This window comes from Mandrillus leucophaeus, unplaced genomic scaffold, assembly GCF_000951045.1.
Source record: "Mandrillus leucophaeus isolate KB7577 unplaced genomic scaffold, Mleu.le_1.0 Scaffold521, whole genome shotgun sequence".
NCBI lineage: Eukaryota > Metazoa > Chordata > Mammalia > Primates > Cercopithecidae > Mandrillus > Mandrillus leucophaeus.
In genome coordinates this window covers 241,079-258,561 of record NW_012105598.1, presented here as the reverse complement: position 1 = coordinate 258,561, position 17,483 = coordinate 241,079, and the positions used below count along the sequence as shown (strand labels likewise).

At 54.1% G+C, this 17,483-nt stretch overlaps 1 protein-coding gene across 1 annotated transcript in view; it reads left to right on the top strand.

The window, feature by feature from the left end:
• The window catches only part of CYTH3 (cytohesin 3), a 26,321-nt gene extending 11,564 nt beyond the window's left edge, over positions 1-14,757 (top strand). Inside the window, exons 5-13 of the mRNA XM_011996659.1 lie at positions 2,675-2,755; positions 5,168-5,280; positions 5,500-5,648; positions 5,834-5,945; positions 6,407-6,409; positions 10,735-10,811; positions 10,926-10,997; positions 11,112-11,266; positions 11,498-14,757. Of these exons, the coding sequence (XP_011852049.1) occupies positions 2,675-2,755; positions 5,168-5,280; positions 5,500-5,648; positions 5,834-5,945; positions 6,407-6,409; positions 10,735-10,811; positions 10,926-10,997; positions 11,112-11,266; positions 11,498-11,570 (835 nt within the window). The 3' untranslated portion in view covers positions 11,571-14,757. The remainder of the gene's footprint in view (positions 1-2,674; positions 2,756-5,167; positions 5,281-5,499; positions 5,649-5,833; positions 5,946-6,406; positions 6,410-10,734; positions 10,812-10,925; positions 10,998-11,111; positions 11,267-11,497) is intronic.
• Positions 14,758-17,483: the final 2,726 nt, after the last annotated feature.

Below are 17,483 nucleotides of genomic sequence, written 5' to 3'. Positions count from 1 at the left end.
TGGTGGCTCACGCCTGTAATCCCAGCACTTTGGGAGGCTGAGGCAGGCGGATCACAAGGTCAAGAAATCGAGACCATCCTGGCTAACATGGTGAAACTTCGTCTCTACTAAAAACACAAAAAGTTAGTCAGGCATGGTGGCGGGCGCTTAGAGTTCCAGCTACTCTGGAGGTTGAAGCAGGAGAATGACGTGAACTTGGGAGGCGGAGCTTGCAGTAAGCCGAGATTGCACCACTGCGCTCTGGCCTGGCCGACAAAGTGAGACTCTGGCCAAAAAAACAAACTAACAACAACAAAAAAACTCAATTATATTTCTATACAATAGCAATGAGTAAACTCAAAACAGCTCCATTTATAATAGCAATAGAAGGAATAAGATACTTAGGATAAATTTCACAAAAAAGCAACATTTTTACTCTAAAAACCATAAAACATTGTTGAAAAAGAATGAGAAGACCTAAATGGAAAAGTATCCATGTTCATGGATTGGAGGGCTTACTATTGCTAAGATGCCAATATTCCAACATTGATTTACAGATTTATTGTACTTCTTATTGAAATCCCAGCTGACTTCTTTGCAGAAGTTGCACTCCTAAAATTACTATGGAAAATTCAAGGGACCCAAAATAACCACAGCAGTATTAAAAAAGAACAAAGTTGCAGAACTCACATTTATTTCCTGATTACAAAATAAAGTGGCCAGGCACGGTGGCTCACGCCTATAATCCCAGCACTTTGGGAGCCTGAGGCGGGCAGATCACCTGAGGTCAGGAGTTCAAGACCAGCCTGGCCAACATGGTGAAACCTCATCTCTAGAAAAATACAAAAATTAGCCAGGCATGATGGCAGGTGCCTGTAATCCCAGCCACTCGGGAGGCTGAGGCAGGAGAATCACTTGAACCCAGGAGGCAGAGGTTGCAGTGAGTCAAAATCATGTTGTTGCACTCCAGCTTGGGTGACAGAGTGAGACTCTGTCTCAAAAAAAAAAAAGACTGAAGTGTATAATCAAGACAACGTAAAACTGGCATAAGGATACACATATATAAATGATGGAATAGCGTTGAGAATCCAGAAATAAACCCTTACATTAGTGTCAAATAAGTTTTCAGCCAGGTACCAAGACAGTTTTAGTAGGTGAAAGAATAGCTTTTTCAACAAATGGTACTGGGATAACTGGAAATGCACATGCAAAAGAATGACATTGGACACCCTACTGATACAAAAATTAAAATGGATCAAAGACCTAAATGTAAGAAGTAAAACTGATAAAACACTTAGAAGAAAACATGGGGCAAATCTCTGTGATCTCAAATTAGGCTAGGATTTCTTATATGTGACACCAGAAGCACAAATAACAAAAGAAAAAGGTAGGTAGACTCTACTTCATCAGAATATTGTGCTTCAGAAGACATCGAGAAAGTGAAGGCTGGCCAGGCATGGTGGTGTTTATAGCTAATCACCAGTTATAGATTCCTTGGTTCCTTGCCCACTCCCACTGCTTCACTTGACTAGTCTTAGGAAAAAAAAAAAAGTAAAAAGACAATCCACAGGCCATCCTGGGAAACATAGTGAGCCCTGGCTCTACAAAAACTACAAATAAATCAGTATGACTTGCGAATATCTTCATATATTTGTCTTTATATAATCTAGATATAAGTCCTCAGGGCTGATAATCAGTCCTTATAATCTGCTGAGGACTTATATCTAGATTACATAAATAACTCTTCCAAATAAGAGCAAAAATAACAAAAGTTACTCAGTTATCAAATGGCAAAGGATCTGAATAGACATTTCTGCAAAGAAGATATACAAGTGGCAAATAAGCACAGGAAAAAATGCTCAATTGATCGTCAAGGAGATACAGATTGAAACCACAGTGAGATACCATTTCACACCCATTAGGCTGGCCGTAATGAAAAAGAAATGTAACAAATGCCAGCAAGGCTGCAGGGAATGAAACCCTTATTGCTGATAAGATATAAAATCATGCGGCCTAGTGCGGTGGCTCACACGTGTAATCCCAGCACTTTGGGAGGCTGAGGTGGGTGGATCACCTGAGGTCAGGAGTTCAAGACCAGCCTGACCAACGTGGAGAAACCCTGTCTCTACTAAAAATACAAAAGTTAGCTGAGTGTGGTGGCACATACCTGTAATCCCAGCTACTCAGGAGGCTGAGGCAGGAGAGTTGCTTGGAATCCAGGAGGCAGAGATTTTGGTGAGCCGAGATTGCGCCAATGCACTCCAGTCTGGGCAGCAAGAGTGAAATTCTGGCTTTAAAAAAAATAAAAAGTATATAAAATGATGCTTTGGAAGTCAGTCTGGCAGTTCCTCAAAATGTAAAACATGAACTTTAACATGGAACCCAGTAATTTCACTCTTAGGTATTTACTCAATAGAAATAAAAATGTGGCCGGGTGTGGTGGCTCATGCCTATAATCCCAGTGTTTTGGGAGGCCCAGGGATGTGTGGGAGGACTGCTTGAGCCCAGGAGTTCCAGACCAGCCTGGGTAATATAGCGAGCCCTGCCTCGGCAAAAAATACAAATGTTTTAAAAAAGTATGGCCATGCAAAAACTTGTGCTTGAATGTTCATAGCCACATTATTCATAAGCCATATCTTTTAAAATAATTGGGATAATGTACATTAGGTTTGAAGCTTGCTTATTTTTTTCCCAGGGATGAATTTAATATTAAAGTTCTTCAAGCTTTTGTTGAACTCCATGAGTTTGCTGATCTCAACCTTGTACAAGCCTTAAGGTAAGTATGATCATTTGCTGGGTGTAGAGTGGATGGGGAAGGCCAGAGGACCGCTGCCTGGGCAGCAGTGGCTGTGAATTGACTCTAGGTAACTTGGTGCCACGTGAGTCTCACAGATGCTGGCTGCTGTTCCGAATGATCCAGCTAATGCCGTGTGACATCGAGCAGCCCTAGATAGGAACTGGGGCACATGCTTAAGATAAGGGCCATGTTTTCCTCACTGTGGCCGCTGGTGCTCCTTCCATTCCATTTCCTTCTATTTTTAATGCTGTGTGGCAGTAGTTCGAGTGCCTTCTTCCCAAGCTCTGTATGGCGTGGCATTGGTGCTACATGGGGTTACTTCCTTCCAGATTTGACCTAAAGCACCAAACACATGAATACCTGAGTGTGCCAGAGAGGATGTAGTCTTCTCGCCATTTTGGTGTCCGGGACACACTCCCTGGATGCCCCTCGAGCTGCCCTTCCTGCACGTTTTCTTCCTCCTGCTCTGCAAGCAGGAAATTGTCTCGCCTCCTTCCTTGGTGCCCCGGCTGTTCTCTTCTGGGCCTTCATCTGTTCTGGGCCTTGACCCTGAGCCAGTACTCAACAGCATCTGGGGGAGAGGAGGCAGGGCCTCTGGTGGGAGCTGCCTCAGCTGGCCCTTGGGCTGAGAAAATCAGGCCGCATCTCATCATATTCTCAGACCTTCTGCTTCATACCTTGTTCTCGTTTACGTGGCCTGTTTCCTCATGGCCTTACCTCAGGCGCAGACTGCAGCATTGGCAGCATTTCTGTGGGACCCTGCTGATGTGCTCGCAGCACAGCCTGGAGCTGAACAGCGCGCTGAGAGTTAGCAACATCTGAGAATCCTGCAGCTGCAGTTCGGGCTTATCAGATTCCGTTTCTGGAAGCTGTACATCCAGAGAAGGGTACAGGCCTGGCGAGTCTGGGAGGGGCGTCTGGCACGGCCCTTGCTGCTGTGACTCCATTTCTTTCAGTCCATCAGTCTCTGGCCACAGCCAGAGAGGCTCCTATTAATTCCCACAGCAGTGGGAGCCTGGCATAGCCCAGTAGAGGGTCTGATGAAGGCACAGGGTGAGGGGGAATGTAGGCAGGTCCTGTGGCCTGAGGAGCTGCCCTGAGAATGTTAGCTTTTGTCTTGAAGGACACGGCAAGCCTGTGTGGGGCAGAGGTGTGCGGGCTGACTCGAGACTCTTTAGTGCCGTGGGGTGGGCAGGGAGGCCATGGTAATGGGCTGGTGAGCAGGTGCATGCTTTGCTGGTGAACGTGGGATAGACGGGGAGTGAGGGGTGGAGGGGGTGAGAGTGGAGGAGGGGCGATGGTGTTGAGTCTGAAGGCTGCTGGTGCAGGCCTGGTGGAGAAGATGGGGCCTGGTAGAGAGTGGGGCCAGACATGGCTGGAATCCCAGGAGGAGAGAGCAGAGGAAGGACCTTGGGGAGCTGCCCTGTGTGAGGGACACGCAGAGGAAGAGGAGCCCCGGGGGGGGCCCGGCTGCATCCTCCCCCAATGGCTGGTGGGATGAGTATTTTTAAAAGCCCAGAGACTTAATTGGAGCCTTGAGGTCTACCTTGGTCCTGATCCTTCTGCTAAATCCACGGCAGCATCAGACATTGCTGAATAGCTGGTGCGGGAGGCCACAGCTGGCCTTGGGGACTGCAGCCTCTGCCCCCGGGGCTCACACCTGGGCGACCAGACAGTGGATAAGGCAGACAGGTAGCAGGGACAGTGCCACGCAGCCGCAGCCAGCCGAGGAAAGCAAGGAAGGGAAGCGGTAGGAGGTGGGTGGGGGGACTGGGCTGGGAGTTGCAATTACAGGGAGGTCAGCCAGGGAGACCTCAGCCAGAGGGGATGCCTGAGGGTGGGAGTGTCTGCTGGGCCTGGTCTCTGAGGCAGGTGTGTGTCTCCCCAGCAAGGCAGCAGCAGCTTCTGGCCGCAGTGCCCAGTGCTGTAGGTGGGGCTTTGGATACCGTCCTGTGGACTATGGCTCTGCCTTATGTGTGGGAGTTCTGAGAGGAGGACGTGGTCTTGTTGATGTTGTGAGGACTGGCCGGTGGCAGCTTGGGACATGCAGGGCTCTGGTGATCACCTGGCAGCAGCAGGAGATGGTGGCAATGGGGACAGAGAAGTGCTGGGATCCTGGATATTTACTTTTTAGGCAGAGACAACTGGCCTCGCTGCTGAATCGGTTGTAGTTACAAAAAGATGAGTCATCAGTAAGCGTGTCTTGAGTTATGGAACGGAAGGAGACTGTCCTGCGTTTTCTCCTTTCTGTCTCTGCACCCCCAAGCCCCTGCCAGAGCTGTACCCCAGCCCGGGAGGAAAGCGTCCTTCCTGAGCGGGGCAGAAGCCGCCCTTGGCCTTGAGGCGGTGTGGATTCTGATGCGGCTGCCCACGGCTTTGCTGTCTCCACAGGCAGTTCTTATGGAGCTTCAGGCTGCCGGGGGAGGCGCAGAAGATTGATCGCATGATGGAGGCTTTTGCTTCTCGCTACTGCCTGTGCAACCCCGGGGTCTTCCAGTCCACAGGTCAGTGTAGCGCTCACAGCCTGGCCCCTCGCCAGGCACAGCCTCCAGCTCTGGAGGGGGCGGTCCCGGCAAAGCCCAGCGTGTGTTCCTGGGGACCTGCCTTCCCTGAGCGAGGACGACCTGTGGGCCGGGCACCTCTTGCAGGCGGGCCCCCAGCACGCGGGGTCCCACTGTCCACTGGAGGTTCTGGCTGAGCCCAGCACCCCGGACTCGTTGCAGACACGTGCTACGTGCTGTCATTCGCCATCATCATGCTCAACACCAGCCTGCACAACCACAACGTGCGTGACAAGCCCACGGCAGAACGGTTCATCGCCATGAACCGCGGCATCAACGAGGGCGGGGACCTCCCTGAGGAGCTGCTGAGGGTGAGCTCCCCAGCCCGCGGCCGCTGCCGTCTGCAGGATCTCTTCGCTGGGAGCGGCCGCAGCGCCTGGGACTCCAGACGCGCCTCCCGAGTCTCCTTGCCGCCCTGGTCCTGCTGCGCTTTCCGCGCGGCGGCCGCTGGCCTCTGTGTGAATCTGAACTGGCTGCTGCTCTTTCCTCCCTGCAGAATTTGTATGAGAGCATTAAGAACGAGCCATTTAAGATCCCGGAGGACGACGGGAACGACCTGACGCACACCTTCTTCAACCCCGACCGCGAGGGCTGGCTCCTGAAGCTGGGTGAGTCGCCTGCCCACGGGACCCGGGCGTGACCCCTCGGCCCACGGCAGCAGCCCCTCGGGTTCCTCCCAAGCTCGTCATGGGAATGTAGGAACGCCCCCGTCACAGGCAGAGACGTTAAAAAGAAACGCAGTTAAGCCAGAGCCCGCTCTCGGTAGCCGCACGGCCCACGGCTGCTCCTCTGAGCCGGGGCGTCAGAGCCATGTCCGCGGCAGAGAGGAACGCCCGGGCTGCACGGCCCGTCCCAAAGCACTGCTGAGTTAGCATCCAGAGCCAGCCAGGGCAGCGTCCTGCACGAGAAGCGAGCGCGTTATCCACAGAACCTGTGTGCCTCTCTCTCGGTTTGGTGTGGCTGTGATTTCTGACGCGTGGTTTAAATGTGCCTTCTTGTTGTTTTCCTTCTGCCTGTGGCTCCCACCTTTCTGTTCTGTGACGGGCTGTCCCTGCTTGTCCTGCTTTAGGAGGTAGGTACCCAGTGGCTTCCCGCCCCCCAGCGGCTCATTCCTCTCGGTCTCCCCACGTTGGTCTGTGTGAGCTCCGCTGTGTGGTGTGGCTGCCATTCATCCGACCCATCTGTGGACTTGCGGGCCGCGCCGTGCACGGTGCGGAGAACGCTCCACCCACCCCAGGGGCGGGGCTGAGAGAGGCCGGGACCTGGAGCACTGGGGGATGCCGTGTGGGAGCCGGCTTGCCCCCACCCCGTGTCTCCAGGGGTCTGCAGCAGTAGAGAAGCAGCCAGCCAGCCCTGTCCCTGCGGCATCACCCTCCACCCCATACTAACCCAGCAGCGCATGGAGGGATTTCGGGAGCTCTGTAAAGGCCCCTGGAGCGATTTAGGGCACTCGCGTGCGGTTTTAGAGATGCGGAGGGGTGTTTTGCCTGTGGGGCGGGGATGGTTGCCGTGTGCCCACAGTGAAGCCTTCCAGATGCGATGGCTGGGCTCACGCAAGCCCTTCTGAGAGCAGGCGGCCACAGGGCAGCACATAAGACCTGGAGTGGAGTGTCCTGGTGATTTAAAAAAAATTTATCAGTCGGGTGCAGTGGCTCATGTGTGTAATCCTACTGCTTTGGGAGGCTGAGGCGGGAGGATTGCTTAGGCCAGGAGCTTGAGACCAGCCTGGACAATATAGTGAAACCCCGTCTTTACAAAAAAAAATTGGCCTGGCACGATGGTGTGTGCCTGTAGTCCCAGCTACTAGGGAGGCTGAGGCAGGAGGATCGCCTGAGCCCGGGAGGTTGAGGCTCCAGTGAGCCATGACTGTGCCACTGCACTCCTGCCTGGGCGACAGAGGGAGACCTTGTCTCAAAAAAATAAATAAATAAATAAAATAACAATTATCAAGGAAGGATGAGACACAGTGTGACAGGCACAGGCTTCCTCAGCTGGTGGAAGGGATGTGAGTCCCACAGGTCTGCCTTTCCCATTAGGGTCTTCGACCTTGGCCATTGCTCTTTGACTTTTTTCTGGCTATGCCGAGGTTTAGGGGAGTTCTAGGTATTTGCCTGAAAACCTCGCACCATGGTCTTGGGCTTGGGTGCCTGAGAGACTAGATCAGATCACTTCGTGTGAGGGTTCTAGAGTGAGGGCGGGGCGGGGGGGATGTAACCGGAAACAGCAGCAGGCGCTCTGGGGACGGGATAAGTAGGACGTTCGTTTGATTAGATGCCTCCCTTCTGGTTCCTGCATTGCCCCCCAGTGTCCCCTCGAGGGACAGTGACGCCGTCAGCCTGCCTGGCAGTTAATGTGGCCTGTGCCACCAGGGAAGGGTCGGCTCTGGAGATGTAAATGCGTGAATGAAATGAAGGCACAGCAGAGCTCGTGTTATCTAACCTGTTTTCTGGTTGGGCAGATAAACAGGCCACAAAATGAGTGCACACAGCGCTCATGGGAACCAAGGGCTGGCTGGGCGCCGGGTGCCAAGCGCGGGGGCCCTGGAGGGGCTGGTGCAGCTGGCATGGCCTCAGTGTGGTGGGCGGCCCGGTGAGCGGCTGCCACTCTAGGGTGCTGGCTTCCTTGCCCTCTCCCACCCAGGCACCCTGTGTGCCTACTGTGTTCTCAGAAGCAAAGTTCGAGACCAAAGGCTGGCGAGCCAGGGCCCTGGCTGGAGGCAGACGAGACGGGTGCAGGATCTAGAATGCTTCCAGGCGTTCGCTGAGCGGGGAGTGCGACCTGACTTGGCTGTATTCTTACTGTAGATTGGTTTTTAGAGCAGGTGGTCTTAAAAAGGCCAGGATGCTTTGCCAGAGCGTAGGAACCCTGCTGTGTACACAGGCGTGGCTTACGATTGTTGGTAACTTAAGACTTTGAGTCTTGAATCAATTACCACACAAAAAAAAACACAGGAGGTGGTCCAACCCAAGCTATCATGCAGAAAGTGTGTGCACGTGCTGTGTTTGTGCGTGTGGATCCGTGTGCGCACCTGCCTGCTCACGGCAATGAAAATAGAAACTTGCAGAGAGAAAGTGGCTCCCGTCTGCAGGTTCCAGAAACCTGCTCTTGTCTGCAGGCGAGAATGCTGTGTGGCGTGGCCAGAAGCAAGCACGAGCAGAGCCTGCTGGGCTCTGAGACCAAGCTCACCACCCACTGCCCTGGGCCTGCAGTCCTGGTCTGCAACCATCCCCTGGCCCTGAGGACTGGACAGGGATGGGGCTGTCCATGGGGGGTGTGAGCAGGGGACCTGAGGGTGGAGCTGAGAGGCTGCCTGGCAGACCCGTCCCAGGCGGACCCCTCCCAGGCGGACCCCTCCCAGGTGGACCCGTCCCAGGCGGACCCCTCCCAGGCGGGGGCCAGGTGGACAGGCTAGTGGAACATACAGGCCCATCGCTGTCCACCATGCCGGGAGCATGGAGGAACAGAGCAGGTGCTGGACAGAAGCACACAACCTGGGGGCTCCTGGATGAGCTCCCCAAGAACTGGAGACTCAGATAGCTGGGCAGGGAGAAAGGCCACAGCTGGGGAGCCAGGAAGGGCGGCCCCTGCAGCCGCCCAAGGAGTTGGGTCTAAAGCCGAGTGCAGTGGGACCCTTTGCGGGGGCGTCAGGCCAGGAGGGGCATGATCGCCACACGCTTTTGAAAAGATGCCTCTGGCTGCTGTTTGGGGGCTGGCAGCTGGCACCAGTGCAGCTGGAGCAGGGCCTGCTCTGGAGTCTCTGGAGGGAAGCAGAGGCGACTGTGACAGCGACCGATGTCAGGGTAGTGGAGTTGCTGTCAGCTGATTCTGCCACAGCGGCTCGAGCTGGAGCAAGTGCCTGGAAGGAATCAGCACTGTCCCCCTGTCCTCAGGGTCTCGGGGACATAAAACGCCTCTCCCTGCTCACTGGAGGACTGAGGGACAAGGCGGGGTTGCCCCCAGGGTCTCCTGCCCTCCCCTGTGGACTTAGGCCTCCCTGGTATGCTGCAACGGAGGTGGGGAAGGTGAAGGCCGAGGGCTTGCATGGAGCATGGAGCCCGTGGTGACAGGGACACGAGGGCAACAAGGGCTTTGGGCCTTGCTGGGGCCTGGCTGGGTGTTCAGGGGACCAGTGAGGTGGCCCCACACAGTTGGGGCAGCGGGTTCCAGACGGAGCAGCTTGCAGGGGTCGGGGAGTGGAAGCCCCGCCAGGGCTCAGGAGAGATGTTGGGGGCAAGGTTTGAGGGCTGGGGAGATGCAGCAGGAAGCTTGGGGGGCAGATTTGCCCAGACCAGGGTCTAGACAGACCCTTTATTTAACAGGTGGGCTGGTGGGACACTGATGAGACTGGGGCCTGTGGGGAGGCGAGGAACAGCTGGAGACTGGGCTTCTGTCCCAGGCTGGCGGTGGCAACCACATTGCAGGCTGCCTTAGGCATCAATGGAGGATGGCAGTGCTGAGTGAGGCAGGGGCCGGAGGATCCCAGAGGGGCTGCGGAGACCCCTTCCGGCCGCCAGTACGGCTGAGCCAGGCTTCCTGCCACCTGCAGCTGGTTCCTCCTCACCCAGGGTCTCTGCACACCAGGCCCCGAAAGGGAAACCTTTCGGGTGATCCGCAGAGCCCTTCTCACAGCATCTTGCCGCCAGGCCTCAGCGCCCATGCTGGCCCCCACACAGGGAGGCCGCTCCCCTGCCAGCCTGTCACAGAGAAAGCCGGGTGAGCTGCGCGGCGCTGGGGAGGCGTGGGGCAGAGCGGCTTAGTACCCCAGGGAGTACTGAGTTCATTGCTCCACGTGTGCGTTTCTTTGAATTGTTTAAAAAACAAACACAGGCAAGGCTAGCAGCTGAAGTCAGTTTGTGTCTGCTCAGTGTTTAAGGATCAGAGACGTCCTTCCCTTAGTGAGAGGAGGGCAGGTACAGATAGGGGTACGCGCGTGCGCCCCAGATCTTGTTACAGAATTAATTCAGTCTCACGATTCCCTGGGCCCAGGGGTGATTGAGTTTGGGGGATCCCAGGGCTGCCCAAGGGCCTCTGTAACGTGACAGCCACCTGACATGGTGGGTCAGGCCCTGGACAGAGCCCGGCGAGCCGTCCTGACTTCATCACGCTGCCATCTCATGTGGGGAAATGACGCCATCCATCCCACTAACTCCCAGGAAGTGAATTGGAGTGCGGTCGTGTCATCAGGGGGCCCCTCGGTGCCGTGGAGGGGCACCGGTGTGGGCGGGGTGGGTGCATGCGGGGCCCCGCGGTGGGAACGCCAAAGGGCACCTAAACCCGAGCCTGGCGCCTGGCAGCCTTTCTGAAAACGCAGTGGTCTGTGCAGGTCCAGGGCCCCCTCTTGGACCCGCGGGCTCCCTGTGCACGGAGCACACACTCACGGGGCCCTTCTGCTTCTAGGAGGACGCGTGAAGACCTGGAAGCGCAGGTGGTTCATCCTGACTGATAACTGCCTCTATTACTTTGAATACACAACAGTAAGTAAGGTTGGGCCTCCTGGTCGCCTCCCGGCAGTCACGGAGCTGCCCTGGGGCCGAGGGACCCCCAGGCTGGTGGCCCACAGTGAGCGCCCGTGTACTTCTCTCTTGTAGGATAAGGAGCCCAGGGGAATCATCCCGTTGGAAAACCTCAGCATCAGGGAGGTGGAGGACCCCCGGAAACCCGTAAGCTCCCTCCTGAACCTTCTCTCCTGCCAGCCACCTGGGAGCCATCCTCACTGCCTGCAGGGAACCTGGCCCCCAGCCCCTGTGACGGCCTCCCCTCTCTTTCTCCACCAGAACTGTTTTGAGCTCTACAATCCCAGCCACAAAGGGCAGGTCATCAAGGCCTGTAAGACGGAGGCGGACGGCCGCGTGGTAGAGGGGAACCACGTGGTGTATCGGATCTCAGCCCCGAGCCCGGAGGAGAAGGAGGAGTGGATGAAATCCATCAAGTGAGCCGGGTTCGGGGGCGGGGCCAGGCCTGTCTTCTCATGCTGGTTGGAGGGCGGAGGATGTCTGGAACGTGGATGCTTCCGTGTGCAAGAGCGGACCCTCTGCCTCCAGAAACCCAGTGCTCAGATCTGAGCCTGCGGTCCTGTCCGAGGGGCCTCTGGGGCTGGTGGGGAAGGGAAGGTCTGTGTGTCACCCACGACCTAACCTGCATGTTTTCCTTCTTTCACCAGAGCCAGTATCAGCAGGGATCCCTTCTATGACATGTTGGCAACGAGGAAACGAAGGATTGCCAATAAAAAATAGCTTTCCTGGCTACAAGACCCAGGTAAAAGACCCAACCCCAGCAGAAAGACACCGCGGGCCGCCCCTCCGCGGAAGGCGTGGCAGGGAGGCGGTCGCCCTGCGGTGCAAGCTGCTTCTCCAGAGTGTACCGTGGCCCAGATGGCATCCCCGAGGCCTCGTGCCGTGGCTGGGGTCCTGGGAGGTGGTCGCCCTGCAGTGCAAGCTGCTGCTTCAGAGCGTACTGTGGCCCAGACTGATCCTCGAGGCCTTGTGCCGTGGCTGGGGTCATGGTCGGCTGCGCGTGTCCAGAAGTATTCCTTCCTGCGACCGTCCCCGGCGGCCCTGGGGGGAGAAGCCAGGACAGCAGCTTCCGCTCTCTCCACAGCAGACACCGGACGGATTCCACAGATGGGAGCCTCATTCGTACCATGCCAAACGCGTTCACTCGGGGCAGTGTTAACCGTTCTAGAAAGCCACTGTTTTATAGCAAAACAGGAAAGGAAAAGCTACCAGTTTTTTATTCAGAATTTTTTCTCAGATATATAGGATTATAGCTTTTATATGCATTTTTATATTCTGAAATTATAACAAAGGATACTTTCTAACAGTAGTATTTTTAGAATGGCAGCTATAAAGTTAACTCCTGGACACAAGTATATACTGTGCACTGAAAAAATATCCATCTAGACGCAGCACCCAAGGGGAGGGCTGGGGGACACCGGCACGGGGGGCCACGTGCAGCCCTGCCCTGTCAGGCTGTCAGGCAAGCCCCGGGGGCAGCAGGTGGGCTCTGGACGGGCTCGGGAAGGGATGGCCATGGCACTTGGGGGCTCCAGGGTGACTCCCATGTGGCCTCCCTTCAACCCAGGCTTTTTGGCCCCACAGGTACTTTAAGCAAATCGTTAAAGTGGTAACAGTTAATGGTTTGGGGTGTTTAGCCTGTAACTGCTAACTCCTAGGAAACAGCTTTTCCCTGGACACAGATGGTCCATATGCTGAATCACGTGAAACTGCTCATGTTTTGTTCAGACACACGCACGGCAGCGTTTCATACAGGTCAGCGGAGTCCATGTGGACCGGCTTTTGACCATACTTATCGCTATTTAAAACCTGTGGCAAAATGAATGCTTATTTTACAGACCTTCTAATTTGACCAGATTTCTTAATGAATGGACACAGAAGTAACTAGAAACAGCCTCACCCCATGTAGCGTGCCATGTCCTGAGACAGGTGCCCTCCCTACGAGGAGGGAAGAACAGGCCCTGGGGTGCAGAGGCCTGGCACGTAGGGTGTCTGGGGAGCTGAGAACCCCAGATAGACACCGGTGGTGGAACTGGCGAAGCTCCATGCCCGCCTGGGAGGTCGTCAGGTTGCTGTGGATGTGAGGATAGCAGGTGCCTGGTGCTTCACTCAAGCAAGGGTGGATCTGGGCCCCACCTCCAGAGAGGGCACAGGGCTGGACGGGGGCATTGCGTGCTTGGGCCGACGCAGGCTGGTAGCAGGCGCTGCTCTGTCGGGAGATTTGCATCCCCAGGACCCTGTTGCACACGGGGCTGTTGGGCTGGTGGCTGGCGTTTCCTCCACGGACTTCCTCTTCCCGCCCCACCTGCACAGGCACACCTTGAATTTGCACCCTCTGGAGGGCATCTGTACTCCTGCGCAAAATGCCCAGTCCAGAGACCAAACCTCAGACTGTGCACCTAGGCTTCCTTCTCAGCAGCGGAGACTGTTCCTTTGAGTTGCCTTGAAGTGGAGGCCGAGCGGCTGCGGGCCCTCCGCCTCCCTGCGGCTGACCTTGATGTAGCTTTAAGTCGCACTAGACTGCAGAGGGGTCCAAGGCCAGAAGCCCCCGTCCTGCATCAGACTTTCATTCTTAAGCTCTTAGGCTTTGTTACTGATACCTCAAATTGGAAATTTTAGTTCTGAGAAAGGCAAGTCAGCGTTCTTGAAACCTGGCTGGTAGATATGCAATTCTGGCCTCCAGTCTTCCATGAAAATAAACGCTGCCTGGACCCCCCCCCAAAACCACACACTGACGGCCGGCCCCGGCGGTGCCCACCCCTCAGGCTGGCCCCGCACCCAGGACTGGCCACAGCCAGCTTTGTCAGCATGTCGTGCTCAGACGAGCCGTTTCCTTCTGACCAACCCAGGTGTGACCTGGGGATGCGGAGCTTTCTGTTTTGGGTGTTGGGAGCCGCGGCGGGAAGGAGTCTCCAGATCAAGCTCCTCCGCTGCTGTCGTCTGGGAATGAGCTTCACCGGGTGGTGGGCACCCGGGAGCCGCGCAGAGGCTGTGGTGCTGAGTTAGACTCCAGGTACTTTGTGGTCAGAGTGTTACAGGAAATCGCCTAGCTCCAGGCTGTGTAATGACAGTATTAGCATAAAGGCCGTGCAGCCATCATGCCTGCTGAGCCTTGAGGCAGGCCTGGTCCAGAAAACTCTCTGGGTCATGACTGCACAGGGCCAGCTGCCACCAGGACGGCCCTGAAGCAGGACATCTGTTTTTGTCCCTCACCCTGGGCAGACCCTGTCACAATCACGATCCTCCTCCTCCCCGCCCCGATGTCTGAGCACAGGGCTCGAATTGTTAGTCCCAACTCTGGCCAAAGACACTTTCGTCCAGAGACAGAGGCCAGGAGGCAGCGACGGGAGCCCGGCGGGGAGGCGGCGGCTGCCACAGCCCTTCCAGCCTGTCTTGCTGGGCCCTGGTTCACATTTGAGTTTAGTTGGACTGGCCCTGGACCCAGATAAGCAGCAGTGTCTTTGGGGTCACAGACCATTTTGGGGCAGTTTAATGTGGTACCAAACTGAGTGAAACTAGGAGCTGTTTATAGATGGAGCAGCACTTAGTGCTTCATAGAAAGCAATGCCTACTTTTAAAGTTACAAATGCAGCTATTTACATAGATGTGCTTTGCCGAGAAGTTAGGTCTGTGGTAGACCAGAAACCACAAATTGACTTTTTTTTCTTAGAAAATATTTCTATTTGCGGAAAATACAGTAATATGTAAATAATGTACATCTATTGATTTCTGGAGTGTTTGTTATTCAATGTATATACTGCCATGGCTCGCATGAAGAAACAGCCTCTCTCTCTCTCTCTCGATATTTGGTTGTAAAGTGAACAGTAAGATTGGAGGGTGGATGGCTGTCAGTGCTCTTGCAAATACTGTGTTCACTAAATAAAAATCACATGTATTGTTAAAACAAGCCTGTCTGAGACTTGGTTCTTTCCAACAGATATTGTTGGGTCCAGCAAACACCCCTCCAGTTTTCCTTTGCCCGTCCCAGGTGGGATGGCCTGGCCGAAGGTACTGACTTCAGCAGGAGCACTTGAAGGTTTTAAGAAAGTGAATTCAGATGACAGGAAGGAGTCTGGAAGCAAATGGGGAAAACAGCAGTAAAAAGACGCCAAGTGTGTGATTTGCTGCCATTTATATACTATAGAAATTTTACATGCTGTATATTTACAGTGGGGCAAGTGCTTTTTTAATCTTTAAAAAAACAAAGATCAAACTTTAAACATCTCTGAACAACACAAACTGTATAAACCATACAGATTATTCAGATACAAACTGTATTAAATACAGTTTTCCCCACTCCATCTCCTGATGCAGGACCAGTGAATTATAAGTGTATCACAGTTTGATAGCATATCCATATTAAAAATAAAATCACAGTATGATTGTGTCTGTAACTAGAAACTCGAAGGGACCAAGCAGACAACGGAGACTCCAGTATCAGTGAAGACAAGAGACGCTGTATCAAAAAGTGTTGTGTAATAGAAACATACTGTCGACTTTACAAATCATGTCTGGGTTATACATTCATAATGTAAATACTCATCATAACTGGGAAATTGATTGGAACAGTTCCACAAAGTTCAAAAACAGAACTTGTCTATAAAATACATCTTCAAATCTTGAATACAACTAAAATAAGCAAATTAGTTTCTAGTATCAGACATTACAGAAAACAGACTGCTCTCCAAAGTCTAGGTGAGAGCTTGTGAGTTTTTAAATAAGTCTTTAAATTAAATATACACACTGTCAGTTTGTACTTTTGACAATTCCATGGTCTCCCGGTTGGTCTTGCACCAGATGTCTAACTTGGAGGAACATTACATGAAATACAAGTAATCGACCTGAGTCTGTAATTAAGCAGCATTTGAGATGTTCTATTCCAGGGCATTATTTCAATGGGATTTATATACACGGTATTTTACAATGGTCAGCAGTGGTAGAAAGTGTTCATCCATTCGGAATAAGGGTAATTAAGAAAAGGTAAAAACTAAAAAAAAAGTTCTCCATGGTAAAATCTGTACAGTATTTACTAAAGAAGCACCACGCAGATTGGAACAGAGTTATTTTCTATCTTTATAATTTAAGCTGGGCTGGGGATGGCTTCTGTTGAATGCGTTGAATCTGAAAGACAAGAGGCGCCGGGTTAGTGAGTTGGAGGCAGGCGGCGGCGGTGCCTAGGGCTTATTCCGGACGCCCTGCCAACTGCTCCAGAAGGCTGGGGAAGCTCTTCCCTGAGGAGGTCACTCTGCCTTCCTGGGTGGAAGTGAGGGAACTGGTGGTGCGAGCGGCTCAGCCAGGGAGGCGCCATCTGCTGGGCCCCGCCGCCGCCAGCCCCCAGCTGCCTCCTCCACCTCCGTCCTCACAGCCCCTCACTTGGGAAGTTTACCTCCTTCCTTAGGGTTGGGCCTCTCCCTTGAGGACACATTGATAAAGCCTGTTAATTAACGGCCAGTTAATCCACAGACTCTTCACTTGGAAATTCATTTTAAATTCTTCTTGCTGACTACATGTGACAGACACATTTGGACAAAGTTTCCTTTCAAGGGAAAAATGATTCGCTGTCCCCTTTAGGTCCACAGGGGTCAGGTATAAAACCAGTGACTCTCCCAGGACCCCTGTGAGAATTGACCCAACACAGCCCTGCAGCTCTGAGGTCCTGATCTGCCACTCGGCCACCTTCCCACGGTTTTGTACAGTGGGTGTTGGGTGGGTGCCGGCTCCAGCTCAGTGCGACCTCGGGGCGCAAACAGCAGCACAGGGGCCAGGATGGGACGGGGAGGGAGCAAGGCTCCGCTCTCCTGAGGTGCCTGTGCTGGGCACCGGGCCTCTCCCTTCCCAGATGTTTATCAAAGGCCCCTGGGCTCGGCTGCTGTGAGCCAGGTTGGCTTTTCCCAGTGAGGGGCAAGGGAACAGGGCAACTGCACCTGCGTGAGGGATGCGGGTCTTCCCAGCCAGTAATGCAAAGGTGACGAGGTGGAGGGTCTAGGTCTGTCCCCAAGCACGTGGCCTGGGTCTGGGCTGGCTGGGAACCTGCCGGGGCCTCTCCATGGCTCTGCCCATTCCTATGGGCCCAGCCCACAGGCAGAACCACAGAATAACTCCTCTGCCTGAGTCCCCTCAGCGCCACCACAAACAATGAAGAAACAGGAAAACAGCTTACCATAACTAGTGAATTTTTTGTTTTGAGGCTGAGTTTTCAATCACCTAGAAAGCAAAGGTCAGGAAAGAGATTTTAATGATGGTTGCAAAACCGCCAGTGCCTCTGCTCTGCGTGTGCATTAAGTGGCTATGGTCAGTCACTGCGGTTCCCTGTGAGTGGCTGAGGCCATTTCCCCGCGAGGTGAGCAGGGATGTCCCAGCGCTCAGCTGCTGCTCCCAGGGCTTTACTGACATCAAAGGGTTTACGTGATGACTGAGACTGAGGGCTCCATCCAACCCACGCACACCCTGGGGTTAGGACAACAGATCTCAGGCCCAAGAACTGAACTGGGTGGAACAGAGCCAGAGGAAGAGTCTGAAAGAGAAAGGCAAGGAGCCGAAGTCCAGGGCAGAGGGGGGCCTGTAGGACCACAGGACGCTGGGTGAGGCGAGGCCGGGCACCGGCCTTCTCGGGAGGACAAGAAAGGCTCCTCA